Source organism: Strongylocentrotus purpuratus, unplaced genomic scaffold (assembly GCF_000002235.5).
Source record: "Strongylocentrotus purpuratus isolate Spur 01 unplaced genomic scaffold, Spur_5.0 spur5_scaffold_2, whole genome shotgun sequence".
NCBI lineage: Eukaryota > Metazoa > Echinodermata > Echinoidea > Camarodonta > Strongylocentrotidae > Strongylocentrotus > Strongylocentrotus purpuratus.
The window spans coordinates 39,981,853-40,006,121 of record NW_022145605.1 but is presented as its reverse complement, the minus strand read 5'-3'; the positions used below and the strand labels follow the sequence as shown (position 1 = coordinate 40,006,121).

The 24,269-nt window shown below is 36.8% G+C and overlaps 1 protein-coding gene across 1 annotated transcript in view; it reads right to left on the bottom strand.

Moving 5' to 3' along the window:
- The window catches only part of LOC115926515 (lactadherin-like), a 35,695-nt gene extending 21,240 nt beyond the window's left edge, over positions 1-14,455 (bottom strand). Inside the window, exons 1-9 of the mRNA XM_030991293.1 lie at positions 14,201-14,455; positions 13,405-13,560; positions 12,736-12,883; positions 10,648-10,911; positions 9,152-9,229; positions 4,879-4,956; positions 1,683-1,867; positions 811-963; positions 498-639 (exon numbers count right to left, since the gene is read on the bottom strand). Coding sequence (XP_030847153.1) covers positions 498-639; positions 811-963; positions 1,683-1,867; positions 4,879-4,956; positions 9,152-9,229; positions 10,648-10,911; positions 12,736-12,802 — 967 coding nt within the window. The 5' untranslated portion in view covers positions 12,803-12,883; positions 13,405-13,560; positions 14,201-14,455. The remainder of the gene's footprint in view (positions 1-497; positions 640-810; positions 964-1,682; positions 1,868-4,878; positions 4,957-9,151; positions 9,230-10,647; positions 10,912-12,735; positions 12,884-13,404; positions 13,561-14,200) is intronic.
- Positions 14,456-24,269: the final 9,814 nt, after the last annotated feature.

The following is a 24,269-nucleotide window of genomic DNA, read 5'->3' as shown; positions in this document are numbered from 1 at the left end:
AAAGCTACTGGACCTCACTCATTGGCATTTTATTTGTATATCAGCAAATTTCGAGGACATTTCGTAAACAATCAAATAGAAAATTGCAGGGCAGCATGTCTTTCTCTGGCTAAAATGTTATGCTTAATTTTACTGGGATGACTGTAGCTCTCATGAAAAGTTGACTTTTTTTTTTCTTCAGTTTTTTTCCATATTTTTCACTTTTTCAAGTTTCACTGTTCTGGGATTTTTATCCCCATACATTAGTTAATATTTCAAATAATTTAATGAAAAAAGTTAATAATGATTTACATTCTAAAGCCTTTCATAACCTGAGCAGTTATAGTCTTTACTCTGCTAACCGTGACTCCACCCCCCCCCCCCCGAATATTTCCGGGGCGTGTCTGCAGGCAAGAGCCCGGGACGGTTACCCTGATAAACTAGCTCATCTAATATATATACACTACATCACATTCCTTGTTCGAATGAAGACGACTCAGTTTAAACCTGAAACTCACCAAGGCGTCTCCCAAAGAGCTCCATACGAAGAGAAATACGTTGCTGCCAGGTGTAAGGTAAAAGGCGAACATATCGGCACACCATTGGCACGGGAAAGCGATTGTAAACCACGGTGTTTTTGTCACTATTGCCGGCAAAGATCTGAGTAAAACATGCAAGATCAATCAATTGAGAATAGAATAAAGTGTAATTTCAAAGAGAGAGATAAATGCTTTGATTAACATCATGAAAAAAAGGAATTGAGAAACGCTCAATAAGCGAATCACACGTGTTAACTGATTATGGTCGAAGGATGAGTAAATCGGTACGTACGTTGTCGTTGTCGGTGTTATTCGGGTCTTTCACTGTATCAAAGGTAATACTATTCATACTGCAGGCAATCTTGAAGCTGGATACCCACTGGAATTGGTCCTTACGACCTTGCGTTGCCACTCCTACGATGCTGTACGTATCTAAAAGATCAACCTGAGATTTGAATGATAATGACGTTGAAGATATTTTTTATCTTGATTTACATGTATATATATATATATATATATATCATTTTTTTTGTATTAACAGGACATCTATATGAAACCCTTCATGAGTTACCTCCTCAAGAAAATATTTAGCAATAGTTAATAGTTAGCAACAATTTGGAAAGTGCCTCATTTTATTCTATCGGCTTCTTGTTTTTCTGTAGGGGAGTGGGGGGGGGGGTCGGCGTATTTAGATATTTTTGGTTTATTTAATTAAAACTGTGTCCATTTTCTAAAGAAAGTTCTTCAATTAAATGAAAGTTACGTGATTGGTTACGAGGTTCGATTGCAGGATAGCTTATTCTAGCATGCTTGATCTGAAGTATTTATGTCTATTTGTGAATATGTACCTGTAGTCATACGGGTCAGCGCTCGGACTGGGTGTGTGCATAAAATACTTAATTGAAAATGCTGTAGATCTTGAGCCCTGAATACGTCGGGATTGAATGTTAGATATAGATAGTTGAACAGATTTCAAGTCTGTCAGTATTTTCAGAAGGAATTAATATTTGACGGAATCTTTGTTCGTGTGATCTCTTGGTTGTTCAAGTAACAAGGTAAGACAGGTTTCGTGTTGTGACTGAGAGATACCCTTTATGAGCTTGAGAAGCTTTATGGAGGAAGACTTCAGACAAACACGAAAGAAATTAAGGAATAGACACTGACCTGAATCCACTGGTTTAAATCTTTGGTTTTGGCAGTCCATCCTCCGAACAGGGCTCCGGTTTTAGCTATGTTTAACCGTCCTCGACGCGGACCGTGGTTGGCGTCGTACTCACTAGAAGCTGTCAAGCTTGAATCTGGGATTGCCCTACTTTCCAATCCTAGAGGGCTAGCATCCTGGATAGGACCTTATTTTCAAAGAAAGAAACTTGATTAAATGAAATAGATTCATTTGTTCTTACAAACGTCAAGTATCTAAAAAATAATACATATTAGCAGGAGCTGCAAGGTCTTTTAACGCAATAAAATTACTGGACATCACTCATTGGTATTTAAATTGTATGTCTACAAATTATGAAGACATTTCTTTGAACAAAAAATGTTTCCAGTGCAAAAAAATATCGGTGTCTGGAAATAAATTTACACATTATTAATTAAAAAAGTGACACAATTACTATTTTGCATGAAAAAGCAAAAGCAACAACTTTAAAAACCTTCAACTTATTCCCTGTTAGCATCCACTGCTCCCATCTTTACAAAAATTCCTGTGTCAAAATATGAACCAGAATTACACTACCTGTATATCCGTGCAAGACTGAGACTCGAATCTCAAACCTATACATCAAGGGTGTCGATTTGTATCCGTGGTTGGGGGGGGGGGATGATAGGTGCCAAAATATTGTTGGCAATGGATCAAAGCAACCAAGAGGTAGAAGCGTGCGGCAGGTTGCACCCCTCCCCAAGCGCGTAGCCAGTAGATTATTAAAGAAAGAAGATGATTCGATGTACCGTTCTCGACTCTTAATCCTTGTTTGAATCAAGTTCCCCTTCCTCCGCGCGTAGCGCGGAAGCTCTGACGTTTAATTAGATTATTAAAGAAAGAATGCGATTTCATGTACTATTTTCGACTCTTAATCCTTAACGTTTGAATCAAGTTCCCTTTCCTCCGCGCATAGCGCGGAAGCTCTGACGTTTCAGTAGATTATTAAAGAAAGAAGACGATTCGATGTACCATTCTCAACTCTTAAACCTTGTTTGAATCAAGTTCCCCTTCCTCCGCGCGTAGCGCGGAAGCTCTGACGTTTCATTTGCTTATTAAAGAAAGAAGACGATTCGATGTACTATTCTCGACTTTTAATCCTAAATGTTTGAATCAAGTTCCCTTTCCTCCGCGCGTAGCGCGGAAGCTCTGACGTTTCATTAGATTATTAAAGAAAGAAGACGATTCGATTTCCATTCTTGACTCTTAATCCTTGTCTGAATTCAGTTTCCCCCCTCCCGCGCGAAGCGCGGAAGCTTTGACGTTTCACTCAATTATTAGAGAAAGAAGACGATTCGTTGTACTGTTCTCTATATGAATCCTTGTCTGAATTCATATTCCCCACATGATGTACGTATGGAACGTTCGTTCGCAAATCTCTGCATGCAAAGCCCGAGTGGTGGGTAGTATGTTATCTCCCCGTAGTGCTTGTCGCAATAGCTTCTGGAAAGGAATTGTATACTACTGTTAGTGTTAACGGCCACTAATTAGGCATATTAATGACTATACAAAATATATGCTCTTCGTGGCTTTTTGGGAATGTGTCAGTTTGCAACAGAAATAAAGAAACGCGAATTTTGTTGAAAATCATGTGATATCACGAAGATTTTTAAATCACTTGTATAAAATTGAAAAAAAGTTATAGTTGGATTTTTTTTTTTTTTTTTTTTTTTTTTTTTTTGGGGGGGGGGGGGGGGGGCTAGCGCCCCAGGCCCTGCTAACAGTTTGCGAGTGACATAGGTCTACATCAGCTTTTCAATAAAACAAAAATAAATTGTGACATAATAATCTTACTTCAAAAATGAAAAATGTTTTAGGAAATATCAGGGAATAAAATAAAGATACAATGACGTGAATTTTAAAAAGGATGAACGGAAACAACATAACAACTAGTGAACTATCTTATAAGTCATACTAATGTCCGAAAATCTTTCTACTTGTCTCCGATCTCATCACGAATTCGTCACAGAGTTCATCTATGTTTACACTGTCCAGGATTGTCTGATGTGCATTGCAGATTGCTACTCTTGCGCTTCGCGCTTAACATTTAGCTCCTTGCTTTTTAACGCTGCGTCTTTGCATTTGGCGCATTGCATCTCTATGATGCTGTTCATTGAACAAATTGAATAAATTCATCAATTCCTGATGAAGCCGTATGAGCGAGAATTCAATTTATTCTTGTCTCATATACGGTTGTCTCATTTACTTCGTATACTGTATATGTATGTATTATGAAAATGAGATAGCAAAATGTGTATATTGATAGTCATCTTACGAGTAATAATCATTAACTACTCTCATCGGGCTCTCATCATTAATATTTCTCTTAATTTTTTTTTAGGGTGAATTATTGGGAGGGGGATGATTGTACAGGCCATCCTCCCCCCACCTGAATTATTGGGGGGGGGGGGATATATCCCCCCATCCCCCCCCCCCCCGGGATCGACACCCATGCTATACATCAACTACCAAAATGTTGAAACCACTAAAGCACCATACCTCTGACTCTGACACCTCTTGTATAAATGGTGTCTTCGAGTGATATCTGTATCATTAACAGTCTAGGTCTACTGGCAATTGCCTTACTTGTCAATTATCCTATACTGGTGAAAATATTCACAATGTATCTCTTTTTTTTTAATATTCCCCGTTCATTGGTTCAGATGGATGTTTCATCCATAAACAAGGATAGCATTTAGCAAGTTTTTGGCCTCTGTTGCCTCATCCATTATTAATTTGATCATAATCACCCTCCCTCTTTTATTCTCATCTACGTACATGACTTGTATTTGCATATATGCTTTAACTGCTGGTATCGTTTGTTGCTTTTATCTCTTCGATCGCTATCTTTATTTAAAAGAAAACGAAATGCCTAATCCATTGCCTTGGTAGTAAACAATACATATTTGTATTTTTATTAATTTAGTCTTTGAGGTTAAATAGCTATTGAATTCATCTCGTCTTCGAGTTTCTACAGGCAACATGGTGTAACCGACAAATACATAAACGTGAAAATAAGAGCACGATTGTCATCTAAAGTACTACATACTTGCTCATAGCTCTGCCCCTATACGAAAAAATCCCAAGAAGATCAAGAACAAGGAAAAGAACAACTACAACAACAAAAACAACAAAAACAATGAAACAATTTTTTTTTACCAACAGTGGGTTGAGATGTCTGAGTTTCCGACTGTACATGTGTCGGTGTTGTTGGGTTTGTCGTGGGTTCGGTCGTTGCTGTAGGGATAAGAGTGGAGACTATTGAGAACAAAGATTACAATAATGACTGGGAACTGTGAGGGACGGAAAGATGAACGATGGCGATGAGGTAAAATTTTGTTAACAACGAAATGTATATATTAATGATGAACAATAAAAAAAATAGTGTAAAATACACAATAAACAAACAACAACAACAGCAACAATAACATTAACAACGAAGAAGATATAAGAGCAAGTAGGAAGAAGCGAGAAGAGAATTAACTCGGAGCATATTTTTTAAAGCTCCTTTCGTTTAGGGATATGTTTTCGGATATCTGGACCACATGCGAATTCGATATACTTTACTTTCAAGTTAAATGACAATGCAATTAGTTAGTTTTTACATCCTTTTAAGGTACCCTACCAAAACAGTTTAACTGGCAGAGTTAAATGTAAGCCACATTTACGGAAACTGTCATCAAAATAAGGAACCCAGGGTTTGTATTATTGGTGTAGGAGGAAAGCATCACAGTAGTGTAGGATCAAAGGTGGTCATGAGTGCACATGTGAAAAAGATATGTGCCCCAAGATGTATAGCAATTGTAGCCTGTTAAGCTTTTCCGAGAAATTCTATTTGTTTTTTTACTTTCCGGATAATTGTCGGACATGTTCCAATCGGGAGGTGTTCAGAAACGACTATGGACCATTTTGAGTGAAGTGGGAATGATATTCTACTACTGTGTGTTGATGGGGATCCTGAGAGGTCCATTCTTGACAAGTATGATTGTTGATTGTCTAAGACAAGTTCCCTCTGTAGTTCACTCCTGTAGGATATCCAAGGCATGCAAGTCTTAAAGGTAATACAAAGTTTTGGTATGGGGTCATGAATTAGGTTCAAATGAACATATTGGAAGCATAAGCGATTCTACAATATTCGGTGATCGTTGTTGCGGTTGAAATCGAGTCTAAAATTATGAAATTGTATTAATACACTCTATATTCTATAGCTCCCTCTCAATGTCAATATATTAAGTAAGCTATGAAACAATGTTTCTTCAATAAAATCGACCTATTAGCTATTCCCGTTTGGAAATGATATTTCGTATCTACATATTCTGAGATTTGCATGGTCGCAGCTACCATTGTACGGCCGTAGGCGCGATTTGAAATTTATCAAAATTACCGGGAGCACCGATAAATGTTATTTTCAATTTTTCTCGAAAGCAGAAGTGTTTTAGGGGCTAAATTTTCTAGTGCTTAAAATACATCCACAGGGGCATCCAAATATATCAACATTGTATAGAATCACTATCCACCCAATTGTCAACATTTCCCAAAACTTTGTATTACGGTTCTAGGACAATTACCCCCTGGGCAATCACCCCCCGGAAAGTTACCCCCCGGAAAACTACCCCAAGGACAATTACCCCCCGGAGAATTACCCCCCGGAGAATTACCCCCGAGGACAATAACCCCCTAAGGACAATTACCCCCCGGAAAATGACCCCGCGGAGAATTACCCCCCGCGGACAATTACCCCCCAAGGATGATTACCCCCCCCCCCGGGGACAATCAGGATTCAATAGCAAAAGACGATCTGTCACGTTGAGAGATGCTGTGAAGGCTACGAGCCCATAAAATCCCGTGCATGAACCCACATTCGTTCAAATACTTGCGCGTGATCTTCCTCATTACTACACATTTTTCTTTAACTATAATCTATGCAACAACACTGTGGTTACTGTTTTCTACGAAGGATTTCTCTTGTGCAGCGTTATTTCAACTTTTTGTTCGACACGATGCCCTCTTAAGAAATGAAAAGTTTCGCCCAATCTTAAATTCTTCACAAACTATTTATTTTGCATCACTCTGGCACTCGTCAAGTGCTATGTACACACGTATGGGCACATTTGTTTCTTGATTTAGTGAACGAGCAAGAAAAACAAGGACAAGACATTTTCAAAATGGTAAAACATAATGTTGTAATCAACACACTAGCACAGATTTAAGGTATGCGGGCGCCTCACCGCCGAATGTACACGAATATAAAGTGAAATATTCGGTCATGACCTTGATACACGAATATGAGGATATTCGGGCCTCTCGTTGCCTTGATTCATCATGTTTATAATTGTGATGAATGTGGTAACAATGTGATGTCGAGATAAAAGATATATATTCGCAAAATATTGTCAGTAAGCAAGTAAAAAAGACATTTTATTATTTGTTTACATTTTATTTTCTCATGAAAATAAATACTCTACCCGTTTCTGATATTTGTTTTTCACAAAATCAACGTTTGCCAAAAAAATTGTCATGTAACTAACATTCTCTTGCGGCACCCCAGTTGAAAAAACGCTGCTCTGGAATTACAAAATCATTGAGATGAATGTACCCAAGTGCGGATACTTATTTTCTTTTAATATGGCACCGTACATACCATATATTTAACTTGAAGGCAATTTTTATTTCAAAATAAATTACAGTACAAGAAAACATATTTTAGTTCACCATGACAACAGAAATATATATATATATATATATATATATATTACATTACATTTATAAACATGAAGAGAACCTTAATTTTGGAATAGATCATGGATGAGGGCCCATTATACATACAAAGACAAATATACGATCAGCTGATTAGAAAAGTTACAGAGGATGCATAAATAATGATATCTTACATCCTAATTTATTTGTTGGGCCATTTTTGGGGAGACTAGCTGTATTAACGCGTACTCATCTGCGCGCAATGTATTGTTAAATTTCTAAGAAATGTAAATTCCGTACTTTGATTTGATACATGCGTCTTCTGGCAATTGAATTTGATTCAATACACGTGGCATATTAAGTAAAACTTCACAAAGGTGTAATGGATACAGAGCGAGAGGGGTGGGTGAAATCTCCTCCTAGGAGGATACATGTACGTCAAGCAAAAAGATTTGGCAGATGGGTACGAGGGCTTTGAATGTGAGCTACGAATATAAATATAATTTATACACAACCCCTGTACGAAACAAATCTATTCCGTCATAAATAACTAAGAAAATGAAAGTTCATGACATTTTCTCTAAATAGCAATTTGAAGAGGAGCTCGCATTATACGTCACAGTGTTACAAATACCCTGGGTGTGATTGTCCTCGGGCCGCGGTAATGGTGTTTCGAGGGGGGGGGGGGTAATTGTCCTCGGGGGGGTAGTTGTCCTCGGGTGGTAATTGTCCTCGGGGGTAGTTGTCCTCGGGGGTAATTGTCCTCGGGGGGGGGGTAATTGTCCTCGGGGGTAGTTGTCCTCGGGGGGTGATTCTCCGGGGGGTAATTTTCCGGGGGGTAATTGTCCTTGGGGGGTAATTGTCCTCGGGGGGTAACTCTCCGGGGGGTAATTTTCCGGGGGGTAATTGTCCTTGGGGGGTAATTGTCCTCGGGGGTAATTCTCTGGGGGGTAAATTTCCAGGGGGTAATTGTCCTTGGGGGGTAGTTTTCCGGGGGGTTTATACGTAAAAAATGCCTATCTGTCAAATGTGAATATCTTTTAGTTTTAATGTTTGTTAAAAGATGAAATTAAGGTTCCGTGCATATGTGATAACTAATTTGAGTTATTAATCTTGCGAATTGCTCTCTTTCAAAGCAAAATAAGAAATTAATTCTTGTTATATTACAACTTCCTGACTCTGATACCGCTCTTATAAAATGGTGTCTTCGAGTGCTATCTATATCATGAAAAGTCTAGGCCACCTACCAACTACCTTACTTATCAATTATCCTACTGGTAATTATATTCATAATGTATCTTCTTTCTTTATTCCCCTTCTATTGGTTCGGATGGATACTTCATCCATAAACAAGGAGTATCAATTGGCAAGACTTTGGTCTCAGCTGGCTCCTCTACTCTAAATTTAATCATACCCATCATAGTATTTGTTCTCATCTACGTACATGTATACATGAATGAGTATAACTTGTATATGTATATGCTTTAACTGCTGTTATTCTTTGTTGTTTTTGTCTCTTAGTTTGCTATCTTTTTCTTTTTTAAAGGATAGGCCTAATCCATTTCCTTGGTAGTAACTATAACAATTTTGTATTTTCATTTATCTAGTCTTTGAGGTAATACATACCAATCAAATTCATGACGTCTTCGCAACACGGTGTAACCGACAAACAAATAACCGTGAAAATGAGAGCATGATTATCATCTAAACAAGAACAAAACAACTCGATATTTACCAACAGTGGTTTGAGATGTCACAGTTTCCGACTGTACAGGTGTCGGTGTCGTTGGGCTAGTCGTGGGTTCGGTCGTTGCTGTAGGAATAAGAGTGGGGACTATTGGAAACAAAGATTACAAAAAAATGACTGAGAACTGGGAAGAACGGAAATGTGGATGAAGAAGATGAGTAGAAATTGTATAAACAACGAAATGTATATAATAATGATGAACAATAACAACCACAAGAAGGTCAACTACAACATTAACAACAACAAGTACAACATCAACAACAACACTAACAACAATATTAACAGGTAGGAAGAACCCAGAGTAAAAATACCTCGGAGCATATTCTTTAAAGCTTTCTCGTATGGATAACTTGACAACGGCTCGGAATTTGATATACTATTATAGTTGCAAGTAAAAAAAAAAATGAAATTGCAATAATTCAGCTCTTTGATATAAGCTACATTTAAGGGAAATATCATAAAATAAGGAATCCAGAATCGTTATTAAGGGTAGTGGTGGTTATTTTACCTGACTGCTAAGAAAGCATAAATTGAATGCTTGTTAGTAATCAACCAGAGGGCCGAGGGCTTTAGTTCTTCTCCGAGGGACCGGGTAAAAGAGGATTAATGCCTTACCAAAGGGCACGAGCGCATCGACTTGGTTTCGAAACCGACTGAGCTAACGCTCCTTCATTAGTTTATTATTGGTTTAGGAGAAGAGCATCCGGAGGAGAGGTGGTGGTGGGGGGGGGGGGGAGGGGTAAAGATGGTCATGGGTGCATGTGCGAAAAAAGAAATGTGCCCTGAGATTTGCCTATTGGCAGCACTTGTAGCCTGTTTTGCTTGTCAGAGAATTTCTTTTTTAATTGAGGATTTTTATCACTTTCTAGAGAAATTTCGGACATGTTCCCATCGGCAGGTGTTTTGAATCGACAATAGACTAATTTGAGTGGAGAATAAAAGATATTGTAACAATGTGATGTTTTAACTTCTTTAGTTGTGAAATGTATGCCCATATAAATACAAATGTATTCTTTCTTTTTCTTCTTTTAATTGTTAATACATCTTTGTACAGTTATGAATGCATGTATCTTGATGTTAACTGATCAGTGATCCCCTTACATTCTTAAGGCTTAATAAGACCCGCCGTGCCTTCGCGTCGGATCGGGTTGTCGCGTTACACGAACTTTTGCGAAAACATGCCCCTATATCCACGAATGGTCGGGTAACTCAAATGGAAATAATCACATATATTGAAGCACGGCTCTAGAAAAACGGCTAATACTATTACACATTTGTGAAAACATGCTCTTAGGTGGATTATTTATTAGAGTGTTTGTAGATTTGCTGTAGGTTTTTCAGAATGTGTCAGGTGAACTTGACATTACGCTTTGGTGATATGAGAGGTGCATTTCACAAGTGCTACATGAGGAATAAGGGCTTGATTGTTCACGACAGTTCGACCCGACGTATATACCCGATGAAACACCAAAATGCATTGTTACCTTGGCATCTAGGGTCAAGGAAACCTACAGCACAAACCTCCCATCTTTTCCCAGGATCGGTGGTGTAACACCAAGCAGTCTCATAATCATCCGGGTTTCTGCAATAGTTGTCGTCTAGTCCTGCGTTAGGATAGTTAGCTGGAGTCCTATCGTGTTGTTGAGGATCCTGAGAGGTCCATTCTTGACAAGTATGATTGTTGATTGTCTGAGATAAGTTTCCTCTGTAATTCACTCCTGTAGGATCTTCCTGGCATGCAGGTGTGTCTCAAGAAGAAGAAAAAACAAGAGTTTATTCAATTTGGTCCACCCATTTCCCTCGAAAAAGCTTTTATATTTTAACATGTTTTATTCATTTGTCTTTGATTGATTAAAACAAATTATGTATTACAGAAGTCTATTATTTTTAGTTTCCCTGCACTCTGGATTGCTTTTTATCTTTTTACATATTTTAATTATTTTTAATTCGATGTATATTGCATATTATAACAAGTTTTGTTTATCAAGTGTGGGACGAATTATTCTTCAAAATAGTTTATAATTAAGATAGCAAACAATTTTATGGCGCACCAAAAAGATATTTAGCCGTGACGTCTACATTTGAACACGGATGCGGAGGCCAGGATGCAGTCCATGCGTGGATGGCATCACGGGGAGTAAAACCCAATCCAAAACAAGTTCGAATTAGTAGGTGTTTTAGTAATTCTCTTATTCTAACTTAAATCTAACGATGATAACAACAAGTTAAACTAGACTTTAATTCGTCACTTTGACGAATTAGGTGATACGTATGATAATAGTTTACATAACAAATAATGTATTACACGATATATTATTTTGTAACATGCTTCTCCCATTATGATCTATCTATATGTCAAGTTTAAATTGTGTCCCCTTGATAATCATGGATCTAGGGAAGATAGATTGAAACAATATATAACCGTTGACCCTGTACAGTAACCAGTTACACCTTTGACTCTAATTTACATCATGAAGAACACATTTTGACGATTTTATCTTATTCAAAGAAATGAAAATGTAATTGATAAATGATTATCATTATTATGATAATGATGATCATGATGATAATGATCATGATCATGAGCGCGATCCTGATTTCTAATTGAAAAATTGAGGAATAATTTAGATAGCATATAGTCTCAACTACAACATACTCAAAAATCAACTAAATCCAAGCAGAAATAACGGCGATATTGCTCGCAAAAGACAGATATGTAGAATCCAGATTTGAAAAAAAGTCATCTCCCATAGGGATTACACGCAAAAAGTAATGGATTAAGTGGAAAAAAGGGCAATAATAAGGTAAATACGGTTGTTTATTATATTATTTGCAAATCTAGGTGTTTTAATAATCAAAGGAGATGGTACAGTGAATCTGGGATGACATAACTCTCAAGTCCCAGAGGGTCAGGGTCATTTAAGTTGGCTGTAAGTTATTAAAAGCGTGACAATTTATAGCACAATTTAGGTAGTGGTGGTCAAATATGCAAATATGAATGAGTGGTCCAATCAGATGAACATGCAAATCTGGGTATGAGCAGACAAAAGGTCATTTTAAGGTAATTTTAAGGCCCTCACCGAGACAACTACGTGATGTTTGCTGATTAATACACAAGCAAAACATTCTATGTTCTACAGGTAGATGTACTCCTTCGAAAAGGGGTAATCAAAAGCTGTTCGGAAAGACTTCAACTGTGGACAACTACAATTTAGAAATTTACCCCGGAGGACTGGGGTACATGCTAAGAGATCCTCAAAAGTTCAATCTCAACCCTCTCTAAAAAGAATAATGTGGAGCCCGGCCTTGCGTCAATTGCCTTCTACAACACGAATTCTAAGATACAACAATCCTCAACACTCAATGCCATATATCATAAACTAACTGAAATCTTAACTTCAGTCCTTGAACAAGGACTATTCCTAACCCTAACTTTTAACCTAACCTAAAACCAAATCATAAGCATAACACTAAGCCTCTATCATTGGTGAAATATATCCCAGAGCAATTGCCGCCGGAGAAATTGAAGATGGAGCAAACAATGTTGGAGCGTCACTAGTTTTAAAACTTACCTGTGAGAGGGCCTTCACCGTAGATCTCCATTCGAAGACTGATGTGGCCTAACCAGCTGACAGGCATCAAGCGAACATAACGGCAAATCTGGGGCACAGGAAGAGTGTTGGTCACGATGGTGTTGCGGTCAACATTACCGGTGAAGATCTTCAAAGAAACAGGAAAATCAATCCATTTTTGAATAATTATGACTCAAATGATTCTCCAGTTAATTGCAATCAAACCAAAGAGAATCTGATTTAGCATGCTGAATTAAAAAATATGTTTGCATCTACAGTGCCTATACATTTGTTTCTATTTAAATTTATTTTCTAATGACAACAATTTCAAAATTAAGAGACCTAGTAATAAAATAGAACAAAATGAAATGGATTGAACATTTTTAACTTGAAGTGCATTTCTTGCTGTAATATATTAACACATATAAACAGTTCTTCAATCCTACCTAATAATTTTCTCCTCTTATACTCTGTGTATGCGGAATAGTTAATAGTAAACCAAAAATGTGTGTCTGTTCTTGAGGTAACGATTGCATTTATTGTTGAAAGAAATTATCCTAATATCAAAATATTCAAATAGTTTTCAATGAGAAATCAAATGCCTTCAAAATTCTTCAAGAATAGAGTCCAGATAAAATTAACTAATGAATAATTAGAGAACAAACTTACCCTGTCAGCTCCAGGATTTGTAGAAATTCCCTGCACGGTGTGAAGGATCGTGCCATCAGTACTACAAGCAAGCTTGTAGCTTGTAACCCACTGGCTTAAATCTTCTCGCCCTTGAGTCGCAACTGAAATGACACGGTAAAGGTCCAAAAGATCCACCTTGTAGAAAGAAAAGAATGGGACGAAGAATTCTTGATGTTTATCCTCATATTCATCTAATTTGTCTATCTCCATGAGAAAACTTTTAACCAATGATCATGCACCTATCAATGAATTTACCTTGCTTTCATTCAGTTCAGCTCATCAATAATGTAACTATGGCAATCTTATAGTAGCTTTACCTAAAGAGAGGAGAAATAAATCTACGAACTCATAAGTCACCTCAAAAATTGGCGGGAAGAAAACAAATTTGTACGGTGTCAGTGACTTTTTCATTACTGACATGGTGGCAGCGGTGGGATATGAATCCATGGTATAGAACTGACTGGTGACTCTTTCATTAATGACCTGGTGGTAGCGGTGGGATATGAATACATGGTATAGAAATGACTGGTGACTTTTTCATTACTGACATGGTGGCAGCGGTGGGATATGAATCCATGGTATAGAACTGACTGGTGACTCTTATTACAGAATTATGGCAGTGTATGGATACAAATTAAACTATGGCATCAAAATTGACTGTCGACCCTTTTCATTACTGATACGGTGGCAGCAGTGGGACACGAACCGATGCCATAGAAATAAGGGTTGTCTAAATGTTTCGTGTCTGAATTGGCCTAAAAAAAACCTTTCGTACCTGGATCCACTGGTTGGCATTGTTTGTTAGTGCAGACCAGGCTCCACGCAGGTTACCGACTCGGGCCAGGTTAAGACGACCTCTCTTTGCACCATGGTCAGCATTATACTCACTGGAAGCTGTCAGACTTGAACCTGGGATGACATAACTCTCAAGTCCCAGAGGGCCAGGGTCATTCAAGTTGGCTGTAAGTTATTAAAAGCGTGACAAAATGAAGAAAAACAATTGTTGGAGACACCCGGACTCGAACCAGGGATCTCGAGCTTGGAAGTCAAGTGCATTACCGATATACCAAAACATTTCCCATGGCGATTACACGTAAACGGGAAATGGAATTCTCAAATCCTACTTTGCAAGTGAAATATGAGCATGATCCCGGCATCTGATTGAAAAATAAAAGACACATTAGTGATAGCTGATTGTCTCAGCTACAACATACCCGTTAAACAAAGGAGATATTGCTCACGAAAGACAGGAATGTAGAATCCAGTTTTGAGAAAAAGTCATGTCCCATAGAGAATACACGCAAAATGTGAAAAAATTTACATGCCTCCTTTAATCGCAAAAATACGCCATGATGCCTTTGTCTAAATGAACAATTGTGAAAACTGCGTTTGTAGAAAATTGTCTCAGCTAGAACATATTAAAATGTTGTAGAAAAACAATAAATATCTCTAGAGATACAATCAATTTTCCAAAAATATGCTGACGTCATAATATGCAAATTTAAATTTTGAGTTTGGAGGCCATTATGATGACGTCATAAGTTATTTAAGGGTCAAATGAGACATTAAATCATATCTCCAACTCATAATCGATACAAATATGAAAGAATATAGGGAGTTTCTATCTATTCTGAAGAGTTACAATGAATTTTGTATTGGCATGTTTTTGCCCATGTATTGTGGGTAAAGATAACGCAGGCCCGCGCGCGCTGTCAACTTTGACGGACGCTCATTGTGTTATTAAAAGGTGAACAAGTTATCAAAATGCTTTGAAAAATGTGCCAAATATGAAAACAGAGAAAATTCGGCGATTCTACGTTGCAAAATGCGCGTATGCTCCAAATGGCCTAAAAAGTATGCAAACAATATTTGGAATGATTTGGAGCATTTTAAATTTTTGCGCGCACGTAAACGCGCGGACGAACGCGTGTATGCGCGTATTTGCGCACCTTTTTTGACCCAAAATTGACCGGACGGATATTGATCTTAATCATGATAATTATGAATGAGAAATAACTTTCCGTTATGACGATATGATCATAAGTTGATTTTCACAAAATGGCGCCTGGATGACGTCACGATGACGTTGAGTCTATGAAAAGTCACGCAGTTCTAAGTTAGACTAAGATCTATCATCATGGCAAGTTTCATGATAATAGCTTAAGCCATTCTTGAGATACCCTGCGAACAAAATTGAGGAAGAATAATAATAATTAACTAGACTTTAATTCGTCACTTTGACGAATTAGGTGATACGTATGCTCATGTGTAACATAATGAAGAACGCATTTTCACGATTTCATCTTTCGTTCACTATTCCCATTATGGTCTATCCATGAGTGAAGTTTCAACTGTAGGACAGAGGAAGACAGACCAAGAGAATAAGAGGGAGGCAAGGCAAGAGAGAGAGAGAGAGAAGGAGAGGGTGAAAGAGAAGAGAGATAGATAGATGCAGAGACAGAACAAAAAAGGAGAGGGGCAGAACATGAGAGGAGAAAGAAAAAAGAGCAAGAGAGAAATGCAATTGAGAACAATGCCATCCAGATGACCATGATTAAAAGTGGTATAGCGCCCCCTTCAGGTATTCGATTGAGGATTGTTATATAATTATGATAATTGACATGTTACCTATGATTGAATTTTTGACTATGATAACGTCATGATAATGTTAGATAGTCTACATAAATCTTGTGGAAACTTGTCCCAACATACTAAAAAATCAACAAAATCCAAGCAGAAATACAGGCGATATTGCTCAAAAGACAAGAATGTAGAATCCAGATTTGAGAAAAAGTCATCTACCATAGGGATTGCACGCAAAAAGTAATAGATTAAGTGAAAATAGGGTATTAATAAAGTAAATGGGGTTGTTTTATACATTATTTGCGAATCTACATGTCTTAATAATTAAAGGAGATGGTACAGTGAAAGGACAAAAAGAAAAAAAAAGTGAAGAAAAAAAATTGTTGGAGACACCCGGACTCGAACCAGGGATCTCGAGGTTGGAAGTCAAGTGCGTTACCGATATACCAAAACATTTCCCATAGAAATTACACGTAAACGGGAAATCGAATGCTCAAATCCTACTTTGGAAGTGCAATATGAGCATAATCCCGGCATCTGATCGAAGAATAAAAAGCAAAATTGGGATAGCTTATGGTCTCAGCTACAAGATATTCGAAGCTCAGCGAAAACTAAGCTAAAACAACAGAGATTTCGCTACACTAAATTTTCCATGAATATAATTACGTCATAATATGCAAATTGAAATTTTGAGTTTGGAGGCCATTATGATGACGTCATGAGTTAATTGAGGATCAAATGAGACATAAATCATATTTCCAACTCATAATCTATCCAAATATGAAAAAATATTAGGAGTTTCTATCTATTCTGAAGAGTTACAATGAATTTTATATAGGCATGTTTTTGCCCATGTATTGTGGATAAAGATAACGCAAATCCGCGCGTGCTGTCAACTTTGACGGACGCTCATTGCGTTATTAAAAGGTAAACAAGTTATCAAAATGCTTGGAAAAATGTACCAAATATGATGACAGAAAAAAATCGGCGATTCTATGTTGCAAAATGCCAGTACGCGCGAAAACGCACGCGCATGCGCGTGTGCGTAATTTTTTTATTAAATGCTCCATATGGCCTGAAACATATGTAAAAAAAATTTGGGATGATTTGGAGCATTTTTAAAAATTTAGCGCGCGTAAACGCGCGGACAAAAGCGTACGCGCATTTTTTGACCTGAGATTGACCGGACGGATATTGATCTTAATCATGGTAAATATGAATGAAAAATTACATTCCGTTATGAAGATATGATCATAAGTTGATTTTCACAAAATGGCGCCTGGATGACGTCACGAGGATTTTGAGTCTCTGAAAAGTCACGCAGTTCTAAGTTAGACTAATATCTATCATCATTACAAGTTTCATGATAATAGCTTTATTCATTCTTGAGATATCTTGCGAACAAATTCGAGGAAGAATAATAATAAAAACTAGACTTTAATTCGTCACTTAGACGAATTAGGTGATACGTATGATAATGGTTTACATAACGAATAATGCATTACACGATATATTATTTTGCTTCTCCCATTCATATGCTTCTCCCATTATGATCTATTCATATGTCAAGATTAAATTGTGTCTCCTTGATCATCATGGATCTAGGGAAGATAGATTGAAACAATATATGACCTTTGACCCTGTGCAGTAACCAGTTACACATTTGACTCTAATTTACATCATGAAGAACACCTTTTGACGATTTTATCTTATTCAAAGAAATGAAAATGTAATTGATAAATGATTAGCAAAATTATGATAATGATGATCGTGATGATCATGATCATGATCATGAGCGCGATCATGACATCTTATTGAAAAAATGAGGGTTGATTTAGATAGCATATAGTCTCAGCTACAACATACTCAAAAATCAACAAAATTCAAGCCGAAATAACGGCGATATTGCTCGCAAAAGACAGGAATGTAGACTCCAGATTTGAGAAAAAGTCATTTCCCATAGGGATTACACGCAAAAAGTAATGGATTAAGTGAAAATAGGGTAATAATAAAGTCAAAAGGGTTATTTATGACATTATTTGCGAATCTACGTGTTTAAATAATCAGAGGAGATGGTACAGTGAAGGTCAAAATGAAAAAAAGTGAAAAAAAAAGTGTTGGAGACACCCGGACTCGAACCAGGGATCTCGAGGTTGGAAGTAAAGTGCGTTACCGATATACCAAAACATCTCCCATAGCGATTACACGTAAACAGGAAATGGAATTCAGAAATCCTACATTGCAAGCGAAATATGAGCATGATCCCGGCATCTAATCGAAAAATAAAGAAAACACTTTTGATAGCTCATTGTCTCAGCTACAACATATCCAAAGCTCAGCGAAAACGAAGCTAAAACAACGGAGATTTTGCTCGCGAAAGACAGGAGTGTAGAATCCAGTTTTGAGAAAAAGTCATGTCCCATAGAGAATACACGCAAAATGCGAAAAATTGACATGCCTCCTTAAATCGCAAAAATACACCATGATACTTTTGTCAAAAATAAAAATTGTGAACATTACATTTGTAGAAAATTGTCTCAGCTAGAACATATCAAAATTAAAAAGAAAATTGATCCATATTTACAGAGATACAACCAATTTTCCAAAAATATGCTGACGTCATAATATGCAAATTAAAATTTTGAGTTTGGAGGCCATTATGATGACGTCATGAGTTAATTGAGGATCAAATGAGACATGAAATCATATCTCCGACTCATAATCTATCCAAATATGACAAAATATTAGGAGTTTCTATCTATTCTAAAGAGTTACAATGAATTTTATATAGGCATGTTTTTGCCCATGTATTGTGGATAAAGATAACGCAAATCCGCGCGTGCTGTCAACTTTGACGGACGCTCATTGCGTTAATAAAAGGTGAACAAATTATCAAAATGCTTGGAAAAATGTACCAAATATGATGACAGAAAAAAATCGGCGATTCTATGTTGCAAAATGCCAGTACGCGCGAAAACGCGCGCGCATGCGCGTGTGCGTAATTTTTTTATCAAATGCTCCATATGGCCTGAAACGTATGTAAAAAAAATTGGGGATGATTTTGAGCATTTTAAAAAATTTCGCGCGCGTAAACCCGAGGACGAACGCGCACGCGAAATTTGTGCACGTTTATTGACCTCAAATTAACCGGACGGATTTTGATCTTATTCATGATAAATATGAATGAAAAATTACTTTCCGTTATGAATATATGATCATAAGTTGATTTTCACAAAATGGCGCCTGGATGACGTCACGATGATTTTGAGTCTTTGAAAAGTCACGCAGTTCTAAGTTAAACTAAGATCTATCATCATTGAAAGTTTCATGACAATGGCTTTATTCAGTCTTGAGATATCCTGCGAACAAAATCGAGGAAGAATAATAGGAAGAAGAAGAAGAATAACTAGACTTTAATTCGTCACTTAGACGAATTAGGTGATACGTATGCTAATTGTTTACATAACGAAGAATGCATTACACGATATGTTATTTCATAAAATGCTTCTCCCATTATGATCTATCCATATGTCAAGTTTAAATTGTGTCCCCTTGATCATTAGGGATCTAGGGAAGATAGATTGAAACAATATATGACCATTGACCCTGTGCAGTAACCAGCTACAACTTGAACTCTAATTTACATCATGAAGAACACATTTTGACGATTTTTATCTTATTCAAAGAAATAAAAATGTTATTGATAAATGATTATCATCATTATGATCATGATGATCATGATCGTAAGCGTGATCCTGACATCTTATTGAATAAATGAGGGGTGATTTAGATAGCACATAGTCTTAGCTATATCATACTCAAAAATCAACAAAATCCAAGCAGAAATAACGGCGATATTGCTCAAAAGACAGGAATGTATAATCCAGATTTGAGAAAAAGTCATCTCCCATAGGGATTACATGCAAAAAGTAATGGATTAAGTGAAAATAGGGTAATAATAAAGAAAATGGGGTTGTTTATTACATTATTTGCGATTCTACGTGTTTTAATTATTAAAGGAGATGGTACAGTGAAAGGTCAAAAAGAAAAACAAAATTAAGGCATATATTGTGGGAGACACCCGGACTGTAACCAGGGATCTCGAGGTTTGAAGTCAAGTGCGTAATCGATATAGCAAAACATTTCCCATAGCGATTAAACGTAAACGGGAAATGGAATTCTCAAATCCTACGTTGCGAGTGAAATTTGAGCATAATCCTGACATCTGATCGAAAAATAAAAGGCAATTTGTGATAGCTTATTGTCTTAGCTACAACATAGTCGAAGCTCAGCGAAAACGAAGCTAAAACAATGGAGATTTTGCTCGCGAAAGACAGAAATGTAGAATCCAGTTTTGAGAAAAAGTCATGTCCCATAGAGAATACACGCAAAATGCGAAAAATTGACATGCCTCCTTTAATCGCAAAAATACAGCATGATACTTTTGTCAAAAATAAAAATTGTGAACACTACATTTGTAGAAAATTGTCTCAGCTAGAACATATCAACATTAAAAAGAAAATTGATCCATATTTACAGAGATACAATCAATTTTCCAAAAATATGCTGACGTCATAATATGCAAATTTAAATTTTGAGTTTGGAGGCCATTATGATGACGTCATGAGTTAATTGAGGATCAAATGAGACATGAAACCATATCTCCGACTCATAATCTATCCAAATATGAAAAAATATTAGGAGTTTCTATCTATTGTAAAGAGTTACAATGAATTTTATATAGGCATGTTTTTGCCCATGTATTGTAGATAAAGATAACGCAAATCCGCGCGTGCTGTCAACTTTGACGGACGCTCATTGCGTTAATAAAAGGTGAACAAATTATCAAAATGCTTGGAAAAATGTACCGAATATGATGACAGAAAAAAAATCGGCGATTCTATGTTGCAAAATACCAGTACGCGCGAAAACGCGCGCGCATGCGCGTGTGCGTAATTTTTTTATCAAATGCTCCATATGGCCTGAAACGTATGCAAAAAAAATTTGGGATGATTTGGAGCATTTTTAATTTTTGCGCGCGCGTAAACGCGCGGACGAACGCGCACACGCGCATTTGCGCACTTTTATTGACCTCAACTTGACCGGACGGATGTTTATCTTAATCGTGATAATTATGAATGAGAAATACTTTTCCGTTATGAAGATATGATCATTAGTTGATTTTCACAAAATGGCGCCTGGATGACGTCACGATGATTTTGACTCTCTAAAAAGTCACGCAGTTCTAAGTTAGACTAAGATCTATCATCATGGCAAGTTTCATGATAATGGCTTTATTCAGTCTTGAGATATCCTGCGAACAAATTCGAGGAAGAATAATAATAAATAAATAAATAAATAATAATAAAAATCTTGACGAAATCAAAAGGTGATACGTCTACGTACGTATCACCTAATAAACTAGACTTTAATTCGTCACTTTGACGAATTAGGTGATACGTATGCTCATGTGTAACATAATGAAGAATGCATTTTCACGATTTCATCTTTCGTTTTCTACTCCCATTATGGTCTATCCATGAGTCAAGTTTCAACTGTAGGGCAGAGGGAGACAGACCAAGAGAATAAGAGGGAGGAGAGGCAAGAGAGAGGGAGAGGGTGAAAGAGAAGTGAGATAGATAGATGCAGAGACAGACCAAAAAAGGAGAGGGGCAGAACATGAGAGGAGAAGTAAAAGAGCAAGAGAGCGGAGAGAGAGTGATGCAATTGAGAACAATGCCTTCCAGATGACCATGATTGAAAGTGGTATAGCGCCCCCTTCAGGTATCCGATTGAGGATTGTTATATATGATAATTGACAAGTCACCTATGATTGAATTTTTAACTATGATAACGTCATGATAATGTTAGATAGTCTACACAAATCTTGTGGAAACTTGTCTCAGCTACAACATACTTCATAATCAACAAAATCCAAGCAGAAATATCGACGATGTTGCTCAAAACACAGGAATGTAGAATCCAGATTTGAGAAAAAGTCATCTCCCATAGGGATTACACGCAAAAAGTAATGGATTAAGTGAAAATAGGGTAATAATCAAGTAAATAGGGTTGTTTTTTTTTACATTATTTGCGAATCTACATGTTTTAATAATCAAAGGAGATGGTACAGTGAAAGGTCAAATAGAAGAAAAAAAAGTGGAAACAAAATTGTTGGAGACACCCGGACTCGAACCAGGCATCTCGAGGTTGGAAGTCAAGTGCGTTACCGATATACCAAAACATTTCCCATAGAAATTACACGTAAACGAAAATGGAATTCTAAAATCCCACTTTGCAAGTAAAATATGAGCATGATCCCGGCATATGATCGAAAAATAAAGTACACATTGGAGAAATGCTCCATATGGCCTGAAACGTATGTAAAAAAAATTTGGGATGATTAAAAGCATTTTAAAAAATTTCGCGCGCGTAAACGCGCGGACGAACGCGCACGCGCAAATTTGCGCACGTTTATTGACCTCAAATTAACCGGACGGTTATTGATCTTATTCATGATAAATATGAATGAAAAATTACTTTCCGTTATGAAGATATGATCATAAGTTGATTTTCACAAAATTGCGCCTGGATGACGTCACGATAATTTTGAGTCTTTGAAAAGTCACGCAGTTCTAAGTTAGACTAAGATCTATCATCATTGAAAGTTTCATGACAATGGCTTTATTCAGTCTTGAGATATCCTGCGAACAAATTCGAGGAAGAATAATAATAAATAATAACTAGACTTTAATTCGTCACTTTGACGAATTAGGTGATACGTGCTATTTTGTTATCATGAAAGTGTGCCGATGATGATCTAATGATAATGATCATGAATACGATAAAGACCATGATTAAGAGTGGTATAGCGCCCCCTTCAGGTATTCGATAGAGATTTGTTGAATCCGGATTTCAGAAAAAGTGGCCTAACACGCAAACTAAGAAAATTCTGACATGTCGCCTTTAATTGAAATTTTCACTATGATAATGTCATCAAAATGATAAATGATGTACATCATTCTTATAGATAATTTGCTTAGCTACGCCGTATCAAAATTTGGGAGAACTTAAAGCACAAATAAGCTAAAAGGTGCTCAAAGATCAATGTCATGTAGATTCATGATGTGAACGAATTTCACCTTCCATAGACATAACACGCAAATTGAGAAACTTCTGACATGTGGCCTTTAATTGAATTGTGTACTATAATGACGTCAATGAAATAAAAAGTAGTGTGTATTGATCTTGTAGACAATTTCCTAAGCTACAAGATACCGAAATTTGGAAGAAAATTAGTCAATATTATGAGAAATACATTAATTTTCAAAAAATATAATGACGTCATAATATGCAATTTTGGATTTTGACTTCCAAGGCCATTATGATGACGTCAAGATGTATTTAATGGCCAAATGAGCTATGAAATCATATCTCTGACTCATACTCTATCAAAATATGAAAAAAAATTGGCAGTCCTTATTCATCCCAATGGACTTTTTATAGGCGTGTTTTTGCCCATATTTACTATGTAATACATGAGCTCGCGCACAAGGATATTTATCTTGAACGGACGCTCATTCCGTTATTAATAGTGATAAAGAGATGAACATGGTATCAAAATGCTTGGAAAAATGTGCCAAACATGATGACAGAGAAAATTTGGCGATTACATGTTGCAAAATGCCAGAACGCGCAAAAAACGCGCGCGCGCATGCGCGTTTGAGTGATTTTTTGTCAAATGCTCCATATGGCTTGAAACGTGTGCAAAAAAAAATGGGAATAATTTGGAGCATGTAGATGCTTACTGAAAGTGGCAAATCTGAAGGTCAACTAGGAGTATATTTACAGTGTTATAGGAAGACAACAAAATCCCCCTGAATCATTCTGCAAAATGATTGATATATGGTTGACACATCTGAGTTGTGGTGTTTCGGTAGAAGTCTACATCCACTAGAGTGACTGTACATATATTTTGAGAATGTGATATAGATTTGTGTTTCATACTATACTACTTACTATACTACTACTACTTATAATAATGAATTTATCTAGCGCATTTTGTATATACATGTACAAACGCGATTTACATTTACTCAATAATGATACTGTTTAATGATAACAGAGGAGATGGTACAGTGAAGGTCAAAAGGAAAAAAAGTGAAAAAAAAAAGTGTTGGAGACACCCGGACTCGAACCAGGGATCTCGAGGTTGGAAGTCAAGTGCGTTACCGATATACCAAAACATCTCCCATAGCGAT